General features: G+C 31.1%; 1 protein-coding gene across 3 annotated transcripts; it reads right to left on the bottom strand.

The window, feature by feature from the left end:
- Positions 1–17,016: 17,016 nt before the first annotated feature.
- LOC148177325 (juvenile hormone esterase-like) lies at positions 17,017–19,151 on the bottom strand. Of its 3 annotated transcripts, none has more exons than XM_088032366.1 (8): positions 19,044–19,151; positions 18,727–18,996; positions 18,526–18,682; positions 18,080–18,480; positions 17,865–18,036; positions 17,638–17,819; positions 17,317–17,588; positions 17,017–17,276 (listed from the first exon to the last, which is right to left on the bottom strand). In XM_088032366.1, exons 1-8 carry the CDS (start codon positions 19,101–19,103, stop codon positions 17,084–17,086), a joined length of 1,707 nt encoding a protein of 568 aa, XP_087888492.1. In that variant the 5' UTR covers positions 19,104–19,151; the 3' UTR covers positions 17,017–17,083. The 3 variants fall into 3 exon arrangements, with proteins under 3 accessions (XP_087888492.1, XP_087888493.1, XP_087888494.1); XM_088032367.1 differs by having other exon boundaries at positions 17,121–17,242; XM_088032368.1 differs by having other exon boundaries at positions 17,184–17,262.
- Positions 19,152–20,319: the final 1,168 nt, after the last annotated feature.

Here is a 20,319-nt window from a genome sequence, read left to right as displayed (position 1 = left end):
TTCAGCTATGTATTTTCCCCAGTAGTTCCATAGAGTTTCACCATTTAAGTAGTGGATGTAAGAATCTGTAGCTGTGATGAGTAGATTTACCGCGACTGTAACTCCACACCAAAGTAGCATTTTTACAGCTACAAACTTAGCTCCCGTGGTCACTAATCCGTCGTCAATTTGTTTTAATTCTTTGACTAGTTGGACCCACTGTGGCTTTTTGTGCAACAAACTTAGAACAGCAGCCAAGTTGAAGACGTATAAGGAAAAATCTGTGCCTGCGGTGACCATGAGTTTGATATGGCGGAGTTCTTGGTAGTCTGGAAGCTTCTGGTAAGTTCCTGCAGCTAGTCCTAATGTGAAGAGAACTACAAGAAACACAGAATACATTTTTGATGTGGATAATTCTAAATTTTCGTTCAGTGAAGGTGTTATAGAGAGATATTTTCCAAAAGTGCAGGTATATTTTAGGAGTCTGAACATGTTTCAGACACCACAGTACTAAATTTGTGGATATATTGGTGACGTCTAAATATGCGTGTTGACACAATTGATTGTATAAAATATGTATAAGAAAATTGGAAAAGATTAGAGTGAAATGTTATAAAAGTGACAAGATTAAATTTAATTGGATCTGTCAAACAATTATGTTTGAACTATTACAAGCCTAAGAAGTAAAGAGAACACAAGTTCCAAGACGCTGCTACAGATAAAAATATATTTAATTACAAAACACATTTTAAAATTTTTTATTTTTAAAATTCAAAATTTAAAAAAAAAAGTAATTTTGACAATTGTAATGCAGTAGTAACGAAATTTGGTAAGGTACTCTTGACGTGATTATTAATAGTGCTCAGTTACAAACGTCCAAACCAAAAAGAGTACATTTTAGAATTTTTTACTTTTTACAAAATTAAGAATTTTGATAAAGATTTAAAAAAACTGTAATTCTGGCAATTTCAATGCGACAGCAACAAAATTTAGTAAGGTTACTCCTCTTTACATCGTTATTAACAGTGCCTAATTAAAAGAAATTTAAAGCAAAAATGACACATTTCAAAGTTTTTTATTTTTTAAAAATTCAAAAATCTTGAGGAATAAAAAAATAGTAATTCTGACAATTTTAATGCTGTAGTAGCAAAATTTGATGGGGTAACTATTCTTGAGATGGTTTGATTGCAGAGGTTTATAGCAAAAGAGGCACATTTTAGAAATTTTTGGTTTTTAAAAAATAATAACATGTTTTGGATTTAGCGTAAAATTCTGCATAAAATGAGCACCAATAACTTAAGCTTACTTCCTAAATAAACGAGATATCGATCTAAATAAATTTACATACATAATTTTTTCGAAAAAATGAATAAATCCGGGAAATGTAACACAGGATTCTTGTCAGAAAAAGCGCGCAACAAATAATGACGGAAACCGGTTTTTTTTGTCCTTTGGCAACTATTCAAAAATTCAGTCGCTTCTTATTCAATTATTTGTTGACATACGGGAAAAAATTGCATAGTTTTGTATTCTGCGTGAAATTCTGCGTTAAATAAGCAGCACCAACTCGAGTTTGCTTCACAAATAAACGAGATATTAACAGAATTAAAGTTTTGGAGGGTTTTTTGGGGGTCATTTTTAACGAGCTTTTTCGGAGTGAAAACGACGCTTAATATTTTTTAGTTCTATATCAATGGAAACAGCAGCACGAGATCTATCAACTGGGTAAATCTCAGATTGATAGGCAATTAGTTTACGAGAGGCATTCAAAGAACCAAAAATTCAGAAATTTTTATCGTTTGAGTCTAAAAAAATCGATTATTGAATTTTGGATATCTGAAAACAAGTTTAAAAAAAACGATGGCAAAGCCACATCCTTCTATCTATCGTTGTTCGGGAGATATCGAGCACCGAAAATTTCGAAACTTTAAATTTAGTTTCCAAAATTTCAATCGCTTCAAAATTTGTTATTTGTTGACGTACAAAAAAAATGCATACAAAGTTTTGGATTTTGCGTGAAATTTTACGTAAAATGAGTACCAATAACACCAGTTTGCTCTGCAAATAAGCGAGATATCGACTTAAATAGATTTCTACACATAATAATTTTTTCTAAAAATTTAAGATTTGGAATCCGGGCTATGTAACACCGGATTCTTTTCGACTCAAGAACGAGAAAAACGATGGCGACGACTGCATTTTTCAATCTGTCGTATTGCCGGAGTTATCGAGCATCAAAATTTCCGGACTGTGAAAATTTTGCCTTCTGGCCAAATTGACCAAATTCAATTTCAAATGGTCTTTTTGAGTTAATTTTTAACAAGCATATCACTAAAACGTCTTTATTTTAGTTAAAAAAAAAACAAAAATTTTTAAGATTTAATAAATAGTTATTTGTGTACCAAGGCCAAAAAGTGTTTCTTTTTTGGCCGAGCCTATTTTTAATGGCCGAAGCGATAGCCAAGGCCATAAAGAAAGCGAGGGCAAAATAGCACTTTTTGGCCGTGATACACACATGATTTTTTAGGCGACATCATTAAATTTACAAGTTAATTAATTTTTATTTATGATTTATTGATTTAATCATTTATAACAACTGAATAATTCGAAATATTTTTGAATCCTTCAGAAAAGTTCATATTTTCTTTATTTACATTTGTAGTTTCGGCATGTGTAGCTTCACAATTTGTATGAATTAGATTTGAGGTGCTTTTTGATGTTGTTGCAGCAGCATTGCTAGACAAGTTCATTTTCATTAATTCAACACGTTTTTGTTGCACTTTACAGCAGTTTGTCGATTTGATTTTACCCAAATAATTATAAAATTGGGGGTAATGTCGGTATCTTGATGTAATATGCAAAACTATGGATAGATGGCCACCATAGATCGGCCAAAAATGATTGCCGCCAGAAAAGACTTACTTTTAGGCCGCTTTTGAGGCCTAAAAATTTCATTTTCAGTTTAAGTCGCCTGAAAATATTATTTTGCTCGTTTGAATGTTACACTAACAAAATTTTTCCAAAAGTGTAAAACATTCAAGAAGAACGTGTTACACACTATAATTTTCCGAAAACACACTTTTTAGAAATCAAAAGCATAAAATCAAATTCAATTTAATTCAACTGTAATAAGACAATCACAAACGTCACTATTGTATTAGCAATACTGAAAATCGTAGCTCTATTAACTGAGAAAAACCTCGCCATCCGGAATTCCGGAATATTGTCTTTGAAGAAATCCAACAATTTCTCCACGCTTTTCCTGTCATTTGTAAGTTCATACTTTAAACCAACCGCCATTTCGTACGTTCGATCAGCTTCCTCCAATATGCCATCACACATGAAAATGAACGAAATAATATACACCTAAAAATAGACAGTCAGACAATCAGCTAAACCAAAGACGCTTAACTCCTACAAGACACATGCTGATAAGACACAAGTCAGTCAAAGTGTTGACTAATCCAAATCTGTTGCGAAATACATTATCCAAATATGTGATCATAGTCAAAGTAACATAAGTAACACTCAGAAGAACAGTCCAACCAAACATTTCATTAAAGGTGTCGATGATTCTTCTTAAAGTCCTCCAAGTGCTTTTGGTGGTGTGGAAAAAATCGTAGTTTTCTATCTCCCTTTTAATTCTGTGGTACTCGAAGATTTTCCTTCTGAATGTGGCAGTTTGGGCTTTGTAGTACCCAAAAACCAAACTCAAAATTGCCAGTACCACAAAGTAGTAGCAAAAGAACGACTGGCGAAGCAAAGTGTTGGCTGCATTCTTTTGGACGCACTCGATGATGGTCGAGTTACAAAAGTAACACTCTTGGACCATATGGGACCAGTTTGCTGTAGAGGTCACTCCATATAAAATCAATAATTTTACAGCTCCATACTTTGTAATCAAACCATCGTCTGATATCTTCAAATCTTTGACTAATCTCTCCCAACTGTCCTTTTTGAAGAAGGCCACGTTTACCACCGCAACGACGTTGAAAATGTGTAAAAAGAAGACTACTCCTGTGTCAACAACAAGTTTGATTTGGCGCGGTTCGTATTCTTTGATAAGTCCAGCGGCTATGGTACCACCAGTGGTCAAAAAAACTATAAAAAGAGAGTAGAATTTTGAAGTTGAAAGTTTGGAGTTGAAGCCCAGGGACGGAGTGAGGGCCAAAAATTGACCGAATACGCAAGCGTATTTAAAGAGTTTCAACATGTTGAATGACTTGGTTCTGTTATTGGAAATACAAAAAAATAAATAGATCTTCGATGTTGAGATAGATAGTGATGGCATGTCATGTTTATTTGTTCTGGTAATAATGTTATGAGCAATTTTGCTAGTCACGTGATGGCAGCGGTCAAATCAGGAAAGTTTGGTGTGTAGGTGTTGGCCAATGGGAGTTTTTCATTTCTCTAAGGAAATAATTTTTATTGCAGCGGGTTTGTTAATTGGTCGTAATTATTACGGGAATTAATTATATTAGTTGTGTTTAATTTATCACTGTTCAGTAATTAAAAAACGTATGAAAAATTAATCAACCGGTAAAGAGAATTAGAAAAGAAAAGATAAAAATTTACAGACAGTAATATAAAAACAAAATCAAAATAAAAAAATATATCAAAAAAAATCAAGATAAAAGGTCAATAATTAAAGAAACCGTAGTAATATGGAAACAAAGACACAAGAAAAAAGCATAAACACATTTATAGAAAATTTAAAGAATGAATCTAAAATAATCTTGAAGATTTGGAAGAAATTAGAATTCTTAATAACCGGAAAAGAGCAGTTGAAGCTAACTGATAAAAAAAATAAATAGCGAAAAAACAAAAATATAGAAAAACAAACAAAATAACAAAACATAAATAATATTAAAAGAAAATCTTAAAAAAGAATCTAAGAAGAAAATCGAATTAAAAATTTTGTACAATTGATGAACAATTCTAAAGCAGCAAAATCTCCAACTTTTAACTGTTTTAGAACAAAATCGATCAATGTTATAAAATTTAAGATATGGAAATTTCAAAATAAAATTTAAGAAATGGAAATTTCAAAATAAAAATCCAAACAAAAATTTTTTCTAATTAAAATGGTAGAAATTCTCGATTTACTTTCAAAATAAAAATTTCTAAAAAATGTGTTTGTTCTAAAATTTTGGAATTTGTTACATTTAATAAAGACGTCAAATGCAATGCATACTTTAATTTTTTCTGGTTTAGGGTAAAAACTAACAAAGTTACAGAATTAATATAAAATGGTAGACATTTTAGTTCATCTTCAAAACGAGAGTTTCAAAAAAATCTGTTTTTTGCTCTAAAATTTGGAAATTTTGCACAATTTATCAAGAAGTCAAAAGTAGTGAAACCTCTAAATTTTAGGACAAAAACGCCTAAAATTTTGCGGAATTCAATAGAAAATTTTCTTCTGACTCGCCGTTAAAGTAAAAATTTCTAAAAATTTTGATTTTTGTCTAAAATTTAAAAAAATTGTATAATTAATCAACATGCCAAAAGTGGTAACATTTCTAAATTTCATTGTTTCAGAACAATAACTGCTAAAATTGCAGGATTCAGAAAAAAGTGGAAATTTACTAGATCGCCTTTAAAATAAAATTTTTAAATAAAATGTTTTTTGTTTTAAAGTTTTGGAATTTACCATAGTTTATAAACAGGCAAAATCCAATACAATTTTTAAATTTTTTGATTTTAGGCCAAAAACTGACAAAGTTAAAGAATACAAACAAAGTGGTGGACATTTCTGGTTCGTCATCAAAACAAATATTTCTAAAAATTTTGTTTCTTGCTCTAAAGTTTTGATAATTTGAACTATTGATTAAGAAGTCAAGAGAAGTAAAACTTCCAAATTTTACTGTTTTAGAAAGAAAACTGCGTTATTCTGCGCTATTGCGAAATTCAATAAAAAAGTGAAAATTTCTTGTTTACCTTCAATATGAAAATTTCTAAAAATTTTATTTCTTGCTCTAAAATTTAGAAATTATTTACAATTGATCAACAAGACAAAAGTAGTATCACCTCCAAATTTTACTGTTTTAGGACAAAAACTGTCAACATTACAGAATTCAATAAAAAAATGGAAATCCTGGTTCGCCTTCAGTATAAAAATTTCTAAAAAATGAGTTTATTGTTCTAAAATTTTTGAATTTGTCACAATTGAACAGATTAAATCCAATCTATTCTCCAAAATTTCTTGATTTTAGCGCAAAAAATTCAATAGATTACGGTAGAATCCGGTAGAAACCGGTGGACATTTTAGGTTCGTCTTCAAAATAAAAAATCTAAAAATTATATTTTTGGCTGTAAAAATTTTTATAGTCGGAATTTTGTAACTTTGGTTTAACTCCGCCCACATGAACAAATGAAGATTTGAATTTGTCGTATCAAGGAATGGCTAGCCTCCTTTACCCAACATAATAAAAAATCTGACAACTAAAGTGTCACACGTGTCAAGAAGATTTGCAGTTTTGCGGGAATTCAATTAATCGTGAAAACTTTGTCGATTTTGATGGTGTTTCGTCTTCTAATGTTTGGATATTTCTACTCCGGCTTCTCGCAAATATCAACGAACTATCAAAATTTTGCAGAGTAAATCAGACTTTCAGCTAAAATTCAATTGGCCCAAAAGATAGGCGGAGTTAAACCAAAGTTATAAAATTTTGACTATAATTTTGTTTCAATAAAAAAATACAAACTTATAAAATCTCAAATTTATTTTACAGTATTAAGACAAAATATGCCAAAATTACGGAATTTACTAGAAAAAAATGAAAATGTTTGGTTCGCCTTCAACTTGATAATTTCTAAAATAATTCTTTTTAGTTCTAAAGTTTTGAAATTTGCCACAATTGATAAACCCGACAAATGCAACACAATCTCTTAATTTCCTGGTTTTAGGCCAAAATTACACAAAATTACACAATTTATTAGAAAGTTGTGAACACTTCTAGTTCGTCTTCAAAATAAAAATGTCTAAAATTAACGTTTTTGGTTCTAAAAATTTAGAAATAAACAGATGTGTAAATCAAAGATACAAAGACACAAAAAAAAAACAAATGATAAAGAAAGAAAGAAAGAAGAAAAAACTACTAAGTAATAAAAGAAGATGATACAAATTGTAAGATAAACGATTTTCTGTTTTTGGCAGTTTCTGTAATCTTTTTAAAGAAGCTGAAGAATGAAAAAAACAACTAAGGAATCCAAAAGTTGCAAACGACTTTCAAAGCACAATAAATTTTATTAGAAGCTCTGTTAAGTGTCGTAATCCAACTGCAACAAAACAACCACAAAAGTAATCGTAGTATTACAAATACTGAAAATCGTAGCTCGATCAACTGAAAAAAACCTTCCCATTTGGAACTCAGGAGCATTTCTCCTGAAGACATCCAACAACTTTTCAACATTTTTACTTTTCCTAACAAGACTACTCTTTAAATCAGCGGCCATCTCCCACGTTTTTCGAGCTTCTTCCAAAATCCGGTCACACATAAAGATAAAAGAAAACACGTAGAGCTAAAAACAGAGTTAAATTTGCTCGAAAAATTCCACCTAAGTCGTACCAGAAATATAACAATGAAGACTAATTTAATCAAAGACGCATAAAATCCTCTCGAATTTCGTAAAACCAAATCTAAGTAAGTGATCATGTAGAAAGTAACGTAAGTAATGCTCAAAAGAACGCTCCATCCGAAGATCTGGTTGAATGTAGAAACGACAGTTTTGAGAGACACCCAATTGGATTCGGTACTGCGGAAGAAGTCGTAGTTTTCTCGTCCAGTACTTTGGTACTCAAACCTGTTTCGTTTGAATACCAGGCGCTGAGCTTTGTAGTACTCCAAGATCAAACTCAGGATTGCCAACACGACGAAGTAGTGACAAAAAAGTATCTGGCAAAGTACAGTATCCGTTCCCCATAACCGAAAATAGTACCAGATGGTCCAATCTTCATTGACCACAGCGTCGTAACAGTCATCGAAGGTGTACCACCAGTTGACCACAGAAGAAACTCCATACAAACTCAACAACTTCCAAGTTTGCAGTCTTTGATTAGTCACTAAACGGTTATCTAGGTTTCGCAAATCTTTCACCAACTTCACCCAATTTTCTCTTTGGAAAAATGACACGTTTATAACAGAGACGATGCTGAAAAGATATAAGAAGAAAACAACACCACCGTCAATAACGAGTTTGATTTGGGTAACATGGTAGTCTTTGATGGTAGATGCAATGGTACCAACTGTGATTAAAAGTGCGATGAAAACTGAGAAGAATTTTGACGTTTTTACTTCGTAATTCGGTCCGAGCGATGGGGTTAAAGACAGAAATTTACCAAGAAAACATGCGTGCTTCAACAGGTTTAGCATTATTGAGAATGCGCGTTTTTGTCTGAAGTAAAACATATTATTATTGATCTGAAGGTAGCAGCGACATGCATCGGTTTGATGAAGCTATATAAAATATTGAATTTCGTGATTTTATCAGTTTTTGTCCTAAAACAGTGCAATTTGTAAATTTTGTGACTTTAAAGTTGTTTATTATCTGTACAAAATTCCAAATTTTTAGAGCAAGAAACAAACTTTTTTGAAATTTTTATATTGAAAACGACTCAAAAATGTCTACTACATTCTATTAAATTCCATAACTTTGTGAGTTTTTGCCCTAAATTTATGAAAATTGGAGATTGTATTGAATTTGACATGTTTATAAACTGTGGCAAATTTTAAATTTATTGAACAAGAAACAAAACTTTGTTTGCAAACAAGAAATTTCCACATTTTTTTTTAAATTCTGTAAATTTGGCTGTTATTGTTCTAAAGCAGTAAAATTTGTGGATTTGACTTTGAAAGTGTTTATTATCTTGACAAAATTTTACATTTTTAGAATCAAAAACAGATTTTTTTGAAATTTTTGTATTAAAAACGATCTAAAAATGTCTACCACATTCTATTAAATTTCAACTTTAGCAGTTTTTGCGCTAAAACTAAAAAAAATGGAGATTTGGTACTTTTATCAACTGTGGCAAATTTCATATTAATAGACCAAGAAACAAATTTTTTAGAAATTTTTATTTTTAAGACAAACAGGAAATTTCCACTTCTTTCTATTGAATTCCGTAGTTTTGGTAGTTTTTGTTTTAAATCGGTAAAAATTTTTATATTTATATTTATATTTTCGGCTTGTTGATCAATTGTACAGAATTTCCAAATTCTAGAACAAGAATCAGAATTTAAAAAATAGTTATTTGTCTACCAAGGCCAAAAGTGTTTGTTTATGGCCGAGGCGAGAGCAAAATAGCAGTTTTTGGCTCTAATACACACAAGATTTTTTAGGCGACATTATTAAAATTTACGAGTTAATTAATTTTTATTTATAATATATTGATCTAACAATTTATATCAACTAAATAATTGTAAATATTTATGAATTCTTCAGAAAAGTTTATATTTTCTTTATTTACATTTGCAATTGCGTCTTTGTTGCACTTTACAGCAGTTTGTCGATTTGATTTTACCCAAATAATTATAAAATTGGGGGTAATACCGGTATCTTGATGTAATATGCAAAACTATGGATAGATGGCGCTACCATAGATCAGCCAAAAATGTTTGCGGCCAGAAAAGACTTACTTTTAGGCCGCTTTTGAGGCCAAAATACTCATTTTCAGTTTAAGTCGCCTAAAATTTCAGTTTTTAGTTAAGGTCGCCTAAAGAAAAATACTTTGAAGGCAATACAAAATACTAAGTGAAGATAAAGCAACAATACAGAAAAAAACACAAATGAAAAACAAATAAAAACATAAAGGTCACCCTGTACCAGTAAAGTGCTTCTAATAGCAGTTTACCTGTAATAACAGTTTAGTGGAACTCTGAATAGTTAGAATTACATTTCTTTTGCAACCTGTCCATAAATTTTTAATTACATAAACTAGTCTGCGTTATTATTAGTGCCACGCGGATATGAATTTTTCATTAAACATTTTAGTTTTCAAATCAATTTACTGTTATTAGTCGCATTTATTTACAACATGTCGAAACTTTTAAACTACGCTTGCTTCTTTGGAAAAATTTTGGCTCTAGCCCCTTCACTTGGACCAAATTTCGAAATTAAACCATCTAAATTCTACGCGATTTTTTTTCTGATTTTTTACACAACCACTACAATTATAGCTGCATATTATAAAGAATATGAAGCGACGCAAGTTAAGCTTGTGGTGACTGTTGGAGTTAACTTCTTCTTGTTTCTCTTCAACATCGTGGCCGTCCTTAGTGTGTCTTTCTGGAAGAAAAAAAATTGGATTCAACTAATAAGAAAATTGAAGGAACTGGACAATGTTTTAGTGGCGAAGAACTCGAAGTTTGTCTCTTTGGTGCTGTTAGTTTGGTACGGAGTGATGACCACTGTTAACTGGTTTCTCTTCGCTGTTTATTTATACGTCTTTCCTGACATTATAATCTACAATTTGAAGGTATTTGCAGTGGAGCAATTATTGATGCAATCCCTGTATTGCTACCATTTCGTCATCATCACAATTTTAAGTTTAATCCTCGAGTACTACAAGTCATTAACACGCAATCTGAAGAAACGAATCCTTGAATTCGAGAAATTCCACCCCTCCGGCGACTTCTTCGACGACCTCCAGCGCCAGAGAATTTCCCTCAAAGAAACCGTCGACATCTTCAACCAAACCTTCGGATGGACGATATTTTTGGCTCTCACCTACGTGACTTTTTTCATGATCACGTACTTGGACGACATCTTAAGAAGTAAGGGGACGTGGAATATTAACGTTGGGGATTTTATCTTCGTTGCTATGCTTCTGGTACAAGTTTTTTTTTATTTTGGTTTGGATTATCGTGTTTTTTAGTCTTGTGGACTTGGAAGTATTTTTGCCTGCGATGCAGTGTTGGGGGAGGCTGGAAAAAGTTGGAAGATGGTGGCGAAATTGAAAAGTTGTCTTACACAAGAGAGTAGAAATGTGGAGAAGTTGTTGGATGTGTTCAAAGAGACTCAGCCTCGATTTCGGATGGCGCGATTTTTTTCGATCAGTCGAACGACGGTCTTCAGTGTTTTGAGCATTACTGTTAGTTTTGTCATAGTTCTGCTGCAATTATAATTATTTATTTAAAGACTTTGTTTTCTTCTATAATGTGTTTTTATCATTTCTTAGTTTTTGTTTTTATTTCTTTTTTAATAAATGTGAAGAGTTATAAAAGTAATCAAGTGAAAAATAAATAAAAAAATAATAATTAAAAATGAAAAAACAAAGTGGAGGAAAAAACTTGTAGTCAATAATTATCCTTTTTTTTCACATTTTTATATTCAATTTTGTATTTTTAAAAATGTTTGTTCTAAAACAGTGAAATTGGTAGATTTTATTACTTTGAAAACCAAAAACAAAATATTCAGAAATTTTTATTTTGAACACGGAACATTATTTCCATTTCTTTCTATTAAATTCCGCAACTTTGTCCTAAAACAGTAAAACTAGTTTTACTCCATTAGAATTGTTTATAAGTTGACCAAATTCTAAAATTTTAAAACCAAAAATAAAATTTTCACAAATTTTTATTTTGAAGGCGAATCAAAAGATTTTCACCACTTTTTATTAAATTCCGTAACTTTAGTTTTTGCCCTAAAACCACAAAATTTAAAGAATGTATTGCAATTATGTTTATTAACTGTGGTAATTTTCAAAATTATAGAACAAAAAACATTTTTTTTAGAAATGTTTATTCTAAAGCTGAACCGGAAATTTCCAGTTTTTTCTAGTAAATTTTAGTTTTGGCAGTTTTTGACGTAAAACAATATTTTTTTTAGATTTTACTACTATAGGTTAGTTGTAGACTTTCAGAAAATTTCAATTTTTTAGAGCAAAAAAAAAGAATTTTTTGAATTTTTAATTTTGAACAGGAATAAAAAAATTTTCTTTTTTTTATTAAATTCCATAATTTTGGCAATTTTATCTCGAAACAGCAAAACTTGGGGATTTTTCTGCTTTAAAATTGTTTATTAATTGAACAAAATTCCAAAATTTAGAAGCCAAAACAAAATTTTTAGAAAAATTTATTTAGAATACGAACCAAAAATGTCCCCTATTTTTTATTAAATTCTGTAACTTTTTTTTCACCCTTAAACTGAAAAATTTGGAATTTGTATGCATTTGGCGTGATTATCAACAATTTCCAAAATTTTAAAACAAAAAACATTTTTTTAGAAATTTTTGTTTTAAAGATTTACTCTTAAGTTTACAATTTTTTCTAATAAATTTTGTAATTTAGGCAGTTTTTGTTCTAAATAGTAAAATTTGTAGATTTTACTAATAAAGATTGTACAAAATTGCAATTTTTTTAAGCCAAAAAAAGAATTTTTAGAATTTTTAATTTTGAATGCAAATAAAAAATGTTCTTTCTATTACATTTCGTAACATCGTAACTTTGGCAAATTTTATCCTAAAACAGCAGATCTTGGAGATTTTACTGCTCTAGAATTGTTTATCAATTGTACAAAATTACAAAATTTTCGAGCTAAAAGAAAAGCAAAATTTTTAAAATTTTACTTTTTAGAAATCAAAAATGTCCAAAACTTTTTAAGTTTTAACCCTAAAATTGGAAAATTTGATACTTATATTACATTTGGCGTGTTTATCAATTGTGGCAATTTTCAAAATTTTAGAACAAGAAACAAATTTTCTAAAAATTTTCGCAAATTTCTACTTTTTTCAATTAAATTTCGTAGTTTTAGCAGTTTTTGTTTTATTTTGAATTCGTTTCTTACCTGCTCAAAATTACAAAACAAACAAATTTTTTTGAATTTTTAATTCTGAATACGAATCAGAATTTTCTCCTCTTTTTAGTAAATTCCGTAACTTTGCTAAGTTTTATCCTAAAGCAGTAAAACTTTGAGATTTTACTGATCAAAAATTGTTTAGCAATTGTACAAAATTCCAAAATTTATGAGCTAAAAACAAAATTTTTTTAAGAGTTTTTGTCCTAAAATTGAAAAATTTAGAAGTTGTATTGCAGTAAGCGTTTCATTATTAATTTTCAAAATTTGGAGAACAAAAAACAATTTTTCTAGAAATTTTCGTTATGATTGCGAACCGAAAGTTTTAACTTTTTTCTATTAAATTTTGTAATTTTGGCAGTTTTTGTCCTAAAACAGTAAAATTTGTAGACTTTATTACTTTGGACTTGTTGTTTACCTGTACAAAATTCCAAATTTTTAGAACCAAAAACAAAATTTTTAAAAAATTATATTTTGAACGTGTACTCGCAATTCTTAAGTTGTTGGTTGTTTTAAATAAATATAAAAAATCACAAAAAAACGAGTAAAAAATAAATAAGAAAAGTAACATATGAGTAAATAAAAAGAATCAATCACAGAAATAAAAAACCAGTATGTTACAATTTGAGAAAAAAACTTGTATTGAATAAACACCCATTTTATTCTCCATTACAACTGCAACAAAACAATCACAAAAGTGACTGTCGTACTCAAAACACTGAAGATTGTCGTCCGACTAATGGAAAAAAACCGCGCCATGCGAAACTCCGGCTGCGCATCTCTGAAGACCTCCAACAACTTCTCCACATTTTTGCTCCGCTTGGTAAGCCCACACTTCAACTGTACCGCCATTTCACAACTCGCCTCGGCTTCTCTCAAAACAGCGTCACAAACGAACACACAACTGAGAATACAAGACTAAAGAAGAACATCAACAGAAACTCTTCGAAGAAGAGAACTTACCAGAAACATACTGACTAAGAAAAAATCCCCTAAGTTTTTATCCCACGTCCCTTTATTCCTCAGGATGTCGTCTAAGTAAGTGATCATAAAGAAAGTGACGTAGGTGAGGCTCAAGAAGATAGTCCATCCGAAGGTTTCGTTGAAGATGTCAACGACTTCTTTTAAAAAGATTCTTTGATTTCTGACGTTGTGGAAGAAATCGACGGTGGTTTCCAGAGAGTTGAACTTTTTAAAATCCAGGATTCGTTTCTTCAGGTTGTTAGCCAAAGATTTATAGTACTCGAGGAATAAACTTAACATTGTTAGCACCACGAAATAGTAGCAAAACATTGCTTGATTAAGCAAAGATTCGATTGCAAATACCTTCAAAATATAAAAGAAGTTTTCAGGCAAAACGCCTAAGTAAACACCAAAGAGCAACCAATTGGCGGTGGTAATCACTCCGTACCAAATTAACAACACCAAAGCGATAAACTTCGAATTCTTCGCCACCAGAATATCGTCTAATTTCTTCAGTTTTGTTAATAATTTTTCCCAATTCTTCTTCTTGCAGAAAGGCACGCTTAGCACCGCCACTATGTTGAAAATGAACAGAAAGAAAGTAACTCCAACAGTTACCACAAGCTTAACTTGCGTTGCTTCATACTTCTTGTAATAAACAGCAACTGCTGTTGTAGCTGTGTAGAAAAAAAGAAGAAAAATCGAGAAGATTTTCGATATTTTTATTTCAAAATCTGGTCCAAGCGATGGAGCCAGGCCTAAAATTTTGCCAAAGAAGCACGCGGCGTTTATTAGTTTCCACATGTTGTGTGTTTGTGCGACTAGTAAATTATTTTAAAACTAACTAAAATCTAAAATGTTTAATAAAATATTAATAACTGCGTGAGAAATAGCATGTGGGGCAATAGAACTGCATACTAGTTTATGTAATTAAGAATTTATGGAAAAGTTGCGAGAGATATGTAATTCCATCCAACTATGAAAAGTTTTCCATTGCACCAATACTGTTATTACAAGTTGAAATGAAGACAATTATATGTTTGTATATTTTTATCAAGAATTATTGTTCTTTTCATCATATTCAAAGTCATTTGTTGTTTTCTATTTCTTTTTCCTTCTTTTGCTCTCAAATTATTGCTTTCCCTCGCTATTTAATTTCTATTAGAAATCGCTGATTAAATTTTCTGTTTGATTCTAATATTCGTTTCCTCTTTTTTCTTTTGTTATATGTTTTCCTTTCCTTGTTTTGTTGTTTTTATTTTTTAATGTATCTGCTTATTCATTTTCTGATTCTTTTGAAGTGCTTTTAGTGTTTAATTTCATATCAAAGACTGTTTAAGTTTTCTATTTTTTTACAATGCTTTTAGATGTTCCTTTTTTTCCTAAATTTAGGTTAATTTTTTATTTTCTTTGAATTTTTCTGAGATTTTTTATCGAATTTTTATAAATTCTTTTTGTAAATTGTTTATTGATTGTTTTACGTTTTTCTTATTTTTTTTTGATGTTCTAAATTTTTTTTCAGAATTTTTTAATTTGTATATGAACTAAAAATTTCCAATTTATGAAAATTTAACTTCATACCTCTAGTAGTTTTAAAATTACAATGTTTTAGAACAAAAGACGCATTTTTTAAATTATTTATTTTGTAGCGAACTTTAAAAAATAAAAATTTGTAATTCTGGTAATTTTTTCGCTGGGACAATAAAAGTTGGGTTTAGATTTCTTTATTAACTCCTCGAAATTAGAATGTAGAATAATAGACACAATTTTTAGAATTTTTTATCTTGCAGATGAACCAACAACTTCCAATTTTTTAAAATTAAATACTAAATAAAAAACTAAATAAAATTTTATAGTGTTTTATTTCATTCCTTTAAAACCTTTACGTTCAATAAAAAAATAGATTCTTTCTAAATCCTAATTTTCCTTCGCTTTTTTTAGATTTTTTAAAATTACTTTTATTTTTATTTTTTATCTTTTTTCGCTTCTTTAAATTATGTATTTTAGAATCAATTTTCTACAGATTCTGCTTTAATTAAATTAACTTTTTTTTCTTTAATTCTGTTTGCATTTTTTATTTCCATTCTTTTTAAATTTACTTTTACTTTTGGTTCTCTTTGAATTTATCAGAAATTCATTTTTTTTAGATTGTTTTTGAAGAATTTTTTAAATTCTTTTTATGTTCATTCCAGATTAATCTTTAGATTCTTTTTAGATTTTCCGTAGATTGTCTATAATTTCATTTTGGATTTTTCTTCGAGTCTATACTATTTAGATTAATTTTAGATTTTTTCTAGTTTATCGACACTAAATTTTACCATTTATTTTAGATTTTTCTAAAACTTTTGATTCTCTCTAAATTTGGCTCTAAATTTTGTGTAAACTTTTGTTAGGTTCTTTCTCCAGTATGTCCCCGGATTGAGTTCACAAGAGGAAAAAAAAGTTTATTTTCCATTTTACAAAAAGATGACAAAGGAATAACATTTTTTGCTTATTTCAAAACAGATAAATCTGCAATTAAAATTTCAAAATTATTAGTTTCTACTCTTAAAATTATTTTTTTCATTATTTTTATTTCTTAAATTTTGTAATCGTATTTAAATAATAGCAGGCTGTGGATTCACAATATCAAATAATGCGTTAAAGATCAAAGAAAAATGTACCCAATAATGTGTAAGCATTAAAAAATTCGAAAAAAAAATTGAGAAAATTCGAAACAGTCTTAAAGAATTACGAGTTAGGATTGAACTATGTGCTTAAACAGGTAATGGGTCAATCAAATAGTGGAAATTGGTTTGAGTTAAAGAACAAATTTCATTCCTTTAACATTTTTTGCAAAATTAAAAATAAAAAAGTTCTTCGTTATTTTTTGTTTTTTTCGATTTTAAGAACACTGCTTGATAATATTAAAGTTTAAATTGAAGATTCCTTTGTCATTTTTTTGTAAAATGAAAAATAACGTTTTTTTTCCTCTTGTGAACTCAATCCGGAGACATACTGTAGATTCGTCTTATATTCCGAATATTTTTTTTTAAGATTTTAGATTCGTAAATTTTCTGCAATATTTAAATTTCCATTTTTTTTTTAATTTCTTTTAATTGTTTTTAAACACCCCGTAAAATATACTTTGTGCAAAATATCTGAATTTTTCTTAGATTCTCGTAAATTTTTTTTCGATTTTTTTAGATTCATCTTAAATTTTCTCTCTATTTTTTTTGTATCTTTACATACACGGCACTCCTCACAAACAAACGAACAATTCATACTCCTAAAAATAGAAATAACAAAAGCTTTTGATCGATTTTCTTTAATTACGAAACTAAACATTGATAGACATAAAAGTACACAATCAATACGTGTCAAAATCCTGATTTTCTAAACTCCCATACAGTCGTACCCACTCAGGATAGACCTCATTTTTCGGACGATTCCTCACTTCCAAACTCTCATTAATATTAAGATATAAAAAATCTCCACTTCTAATAGAAACTTGCGGCCACGAGATTCCCTGAAGCAAAGGATCAAATTCTGGAGTTGGATTTCTAAGACAGTTATTAGTAAAACCCAAAAAACTTGTCTTACTGTGATTTTGCGAAATTCGTCCATAATTTACTCAATCGTTTTTGCGCAATCTGATCAGATTCTGCATATTCCAAAATGTTGCAGTCCGGAAATGCACAAAACATGTAATTCAGATTTTCGGAATGGCTAACAGTACCGGCTCCAGAACACTCTGTGTCTAAACCACCCAACTGACCGTCGTAGGCGAATTCGTATAAGTACGTCTCTGCAAATTTTGAGTACATTTCCGCAAACTTGATGACGGATCGAGTAAAGATTGTGTCGCTAATGAGCTGAAATTTTTTACATAAATAACGACCAAAGAGGTTAAACACTACTTACACGAATACCATCGCATCTGTTTAATGCCAAAATGTTAAAAAAATGCTCTTTGAGATAGATTCTCTTAACTTCATTCCCTATTTGAATCTTCTGGAAATAGCTCGAAATGTGCATATCCACGGGTACCAACAAATCAAGTCTTAGATCAAAAAACAACAAAATTAAATTTTCAACGAACCCAACTACAACCCAAAGTTATTATAAATGAAGACAAAAAACGGTACTACTTTGGTTCAAAAGCAAAGCTTCCTCGGAATTAAACCCAATAAGAAGCGGTACCATCTCAATGGTACCTTTCTGAAGTTGTTTGTACGGCTTCTCCGTGATAAAAGCTCCGGGTCTGTTCTTTTCCAAAACTGGCGCCCAGAGATCTCCTTGCAACCAGTCCATGCTAGGATTCTACTACTTGTTAGTACCAAACAATACCACTTTTGAGACTCACTGTAATAAACGAGAAAATGTTGAGTCTTGACGAAGCATCTCGTAGACTTGGTGCATCAACAGTTTGTAGGACACTTAATAGTTTGTGGGAGTTTCTGTTGAAGAAGAAGCTCAGATCGAGAAGAGTTCCAAGCCAGAAGGCTCGCTTCTTTGCGCTTCTTTGATAAGCCATTGGTGTTAACGAGGAACCACTTTCTAAAATCGCGCCTTTGAAAGTACCACTGTAGGAATGTAGGAGGTGGTACCCACACGACATTGCTCCAGCGCTTTGACCATACATTGTGATCTTCTCAGGGTCTCCTCCAAAGAGATGGATGTTTTCCCTGGTCCACAAAAGCGCGAGTTTTTGATCCTTTAAACCATTATTTCCGGGAATGACGTCATCTTCCGTTGACAGGAATCCTAAAACTTAAAGTTTCACAGTACCAACGCAATGTTTTAAAGTACCGAAAACCCCCAATCTGTAGTTAAACGTGACAAGAATAACACCATCTTCTATAATTCCATCAGACTTCATATACCTAATACTGGAGTCAGACACAAAGAATCCTCCATGGATAAAAAACAACACTGGTAATTTCACGTCGCCACCATCACCAGGAAGCTACAACGTTTTGTCGGGTAAGACATCATCAGTGATGATACTACCTTGGGAGTTGCAACGTTGATGAAAAGACAGTCTTCTGATTGAATGTTGGTACTACTGCTCATGTCTTGGTAACAAGAAACGTTGAGATTTGTAGCGTCTAAAGTGCCACTCCAACTAGGGGGTGGTACTGGAGGTTGAAAACGTAAAGATCCAACGGGGGCGGCAGCGTAAGGAATTTTGGCAAAAAAGTAATACGTTGTGTTTCGAGCTGTTACTGCGGTGGTTCCCTGGATTCGACCGTGTGGTAACTGGACCTCGGGGGCGGAGATCTAGAACACCATAATAGTACTTAGAAGAGAAATTTTACTTTTCTTACCTCTGTATTGGATGGAAGAATTAATGGTACTACTAGTACCAAAATGGAACTAAAATGCATTTTTGGGTTGGAGGAAGAAACGAGCGTTTTTGACTAGTTTGGTTCTGATTGTCGTATCCTTATCTGATGTAAAAGTGTGACAATGAGTACCTACGTCACTGAGGATGGTCAAAGTACTAGATAAGATTTTTAATTGAACCAGGAAACTCAGTTTGTGAAATGAGTCATATTCTTATTAATATTACACTTTTTGGACGATAATAAAAAAAATGAGGACAAATTATGTACAGTACTCGCTCCGAATTCTCATAGCACAACTCTCGCTGTTATTTTTTTATTAAATTCATTCAAGCTTGAACTGAAACATCAAAATAAGGAACGTAATCAAAGTGTTCATCAAACTAAAAATCGTCTTTCTGTTCAATGTAAAAAACTTTGCAGCGGAAAATTCGGGAAAATTCGAGTGGACAATATTAACAAATTTCTCAACTTCTTCCTGTCGACTGACTCTCAACTGCAACTTTAAAGTAAACTCCCAAATTTTTTCATACTCTTCCATAACCATGTCGCACATCCACATCAAACCCACCGTACCAACCTAAAATTGACACTTTATCAAGAGTACCAACTGTTTCTCACAGTACCATAAACAGAAGTACCAGGCAGACATTACTTATAGCGATTTTGTAGAACTCGTCACCATCCAGTTCGTCGTAATTTTTGAACGTGTAGTCTAAATAATCAATAACTACCAACACAGTGTATGAAATTATAAGAAAGACAGGCCATCCAAAGATGTCGTTGAAGAGCGCAACAGTGTCTTTGAGAAGACAGCACAACTCTGCGAATTTCGACAAAGTCTGCTTCTTCAGTTTCTTCCGTATTAAAACCTTCAAAGTCTTGTAGTAACTGAAGAAAGTTTTAACAATGACGAACAACAAATTCTGGTAGAAAAACAGAAAGTATGTTTGGATACCATCGCCTAGGTACTGCTGCAGGTACTCGAAACCGACAATTTCGTACCAAAAGACGAAATCTGCGATGGTAACTCCCCAGAATATTGCATTGCCAATGAAGAAACCAAAGAAATGAAACAAGAAGTTTGTCTTAGTTGGAAGTTTGTCATTAATGAGTGTTAGGTTTCGCATCAGCAGCTTCCACTGGCGGTTCTTCCAGAAGGAAACCGACAAGACCACGACAACGTTGAAGACGTACAAATTGATTTCTAGAAGGACTGAAAGACCGAAACGGATGTTTTGCATGGTCTCAAACTCCG

The sequence above is a fragment of the Gnatocerus cornutus genome, chromosome 3 (genome assembly GCF_029298725.1).
Source record: "Gnatocerus cornutus isolate USDA-ARS CGAHR chromosome 3, icGnaCorn1.1, whole genome shotgun sequence".
Taxonomy (NCBI): domain Eukaryota; kingdom Metazoa; phylum Arthropoda; class Insecta; order Coleoptera; family Tenebrionidae; genus Gnatocerus; species Gnatocerus cornutus.
The sequence above is the reverse complement of the archived record's forward strand: the minus strand, read 5'-3'. Positions and strand labels throughout refer to the sequence as shown.

What these genes read in the sequence shown, in the direction of transcription:
- LOC148177325 (XM_088032366.1), bottom strand. Translation starts at nt 19,103, where the DNA reads ATGCATTTTAGTTCCATTTTGGTACTAGTAGTACCATTAATTCTTCCA. An exon ending in TCAACGTTGCAACTCCCAAG is followed by an intron (nt 18,683 to 18,726) that starts GTAGTATCATCA and finishes AAAACGTTGTAG; the next exon opens with CTTCCTGGTGATGGTGGCGA. An exon ending in CTACAGATTGGGGGTTTTCG is followed by an intron (nt 18,481 to 18,525) that starts GTACTTTAAAAC and finishes TTTAAGTTTTAG; the next exon opens with GATTCCTGTCAACGGAAGAT.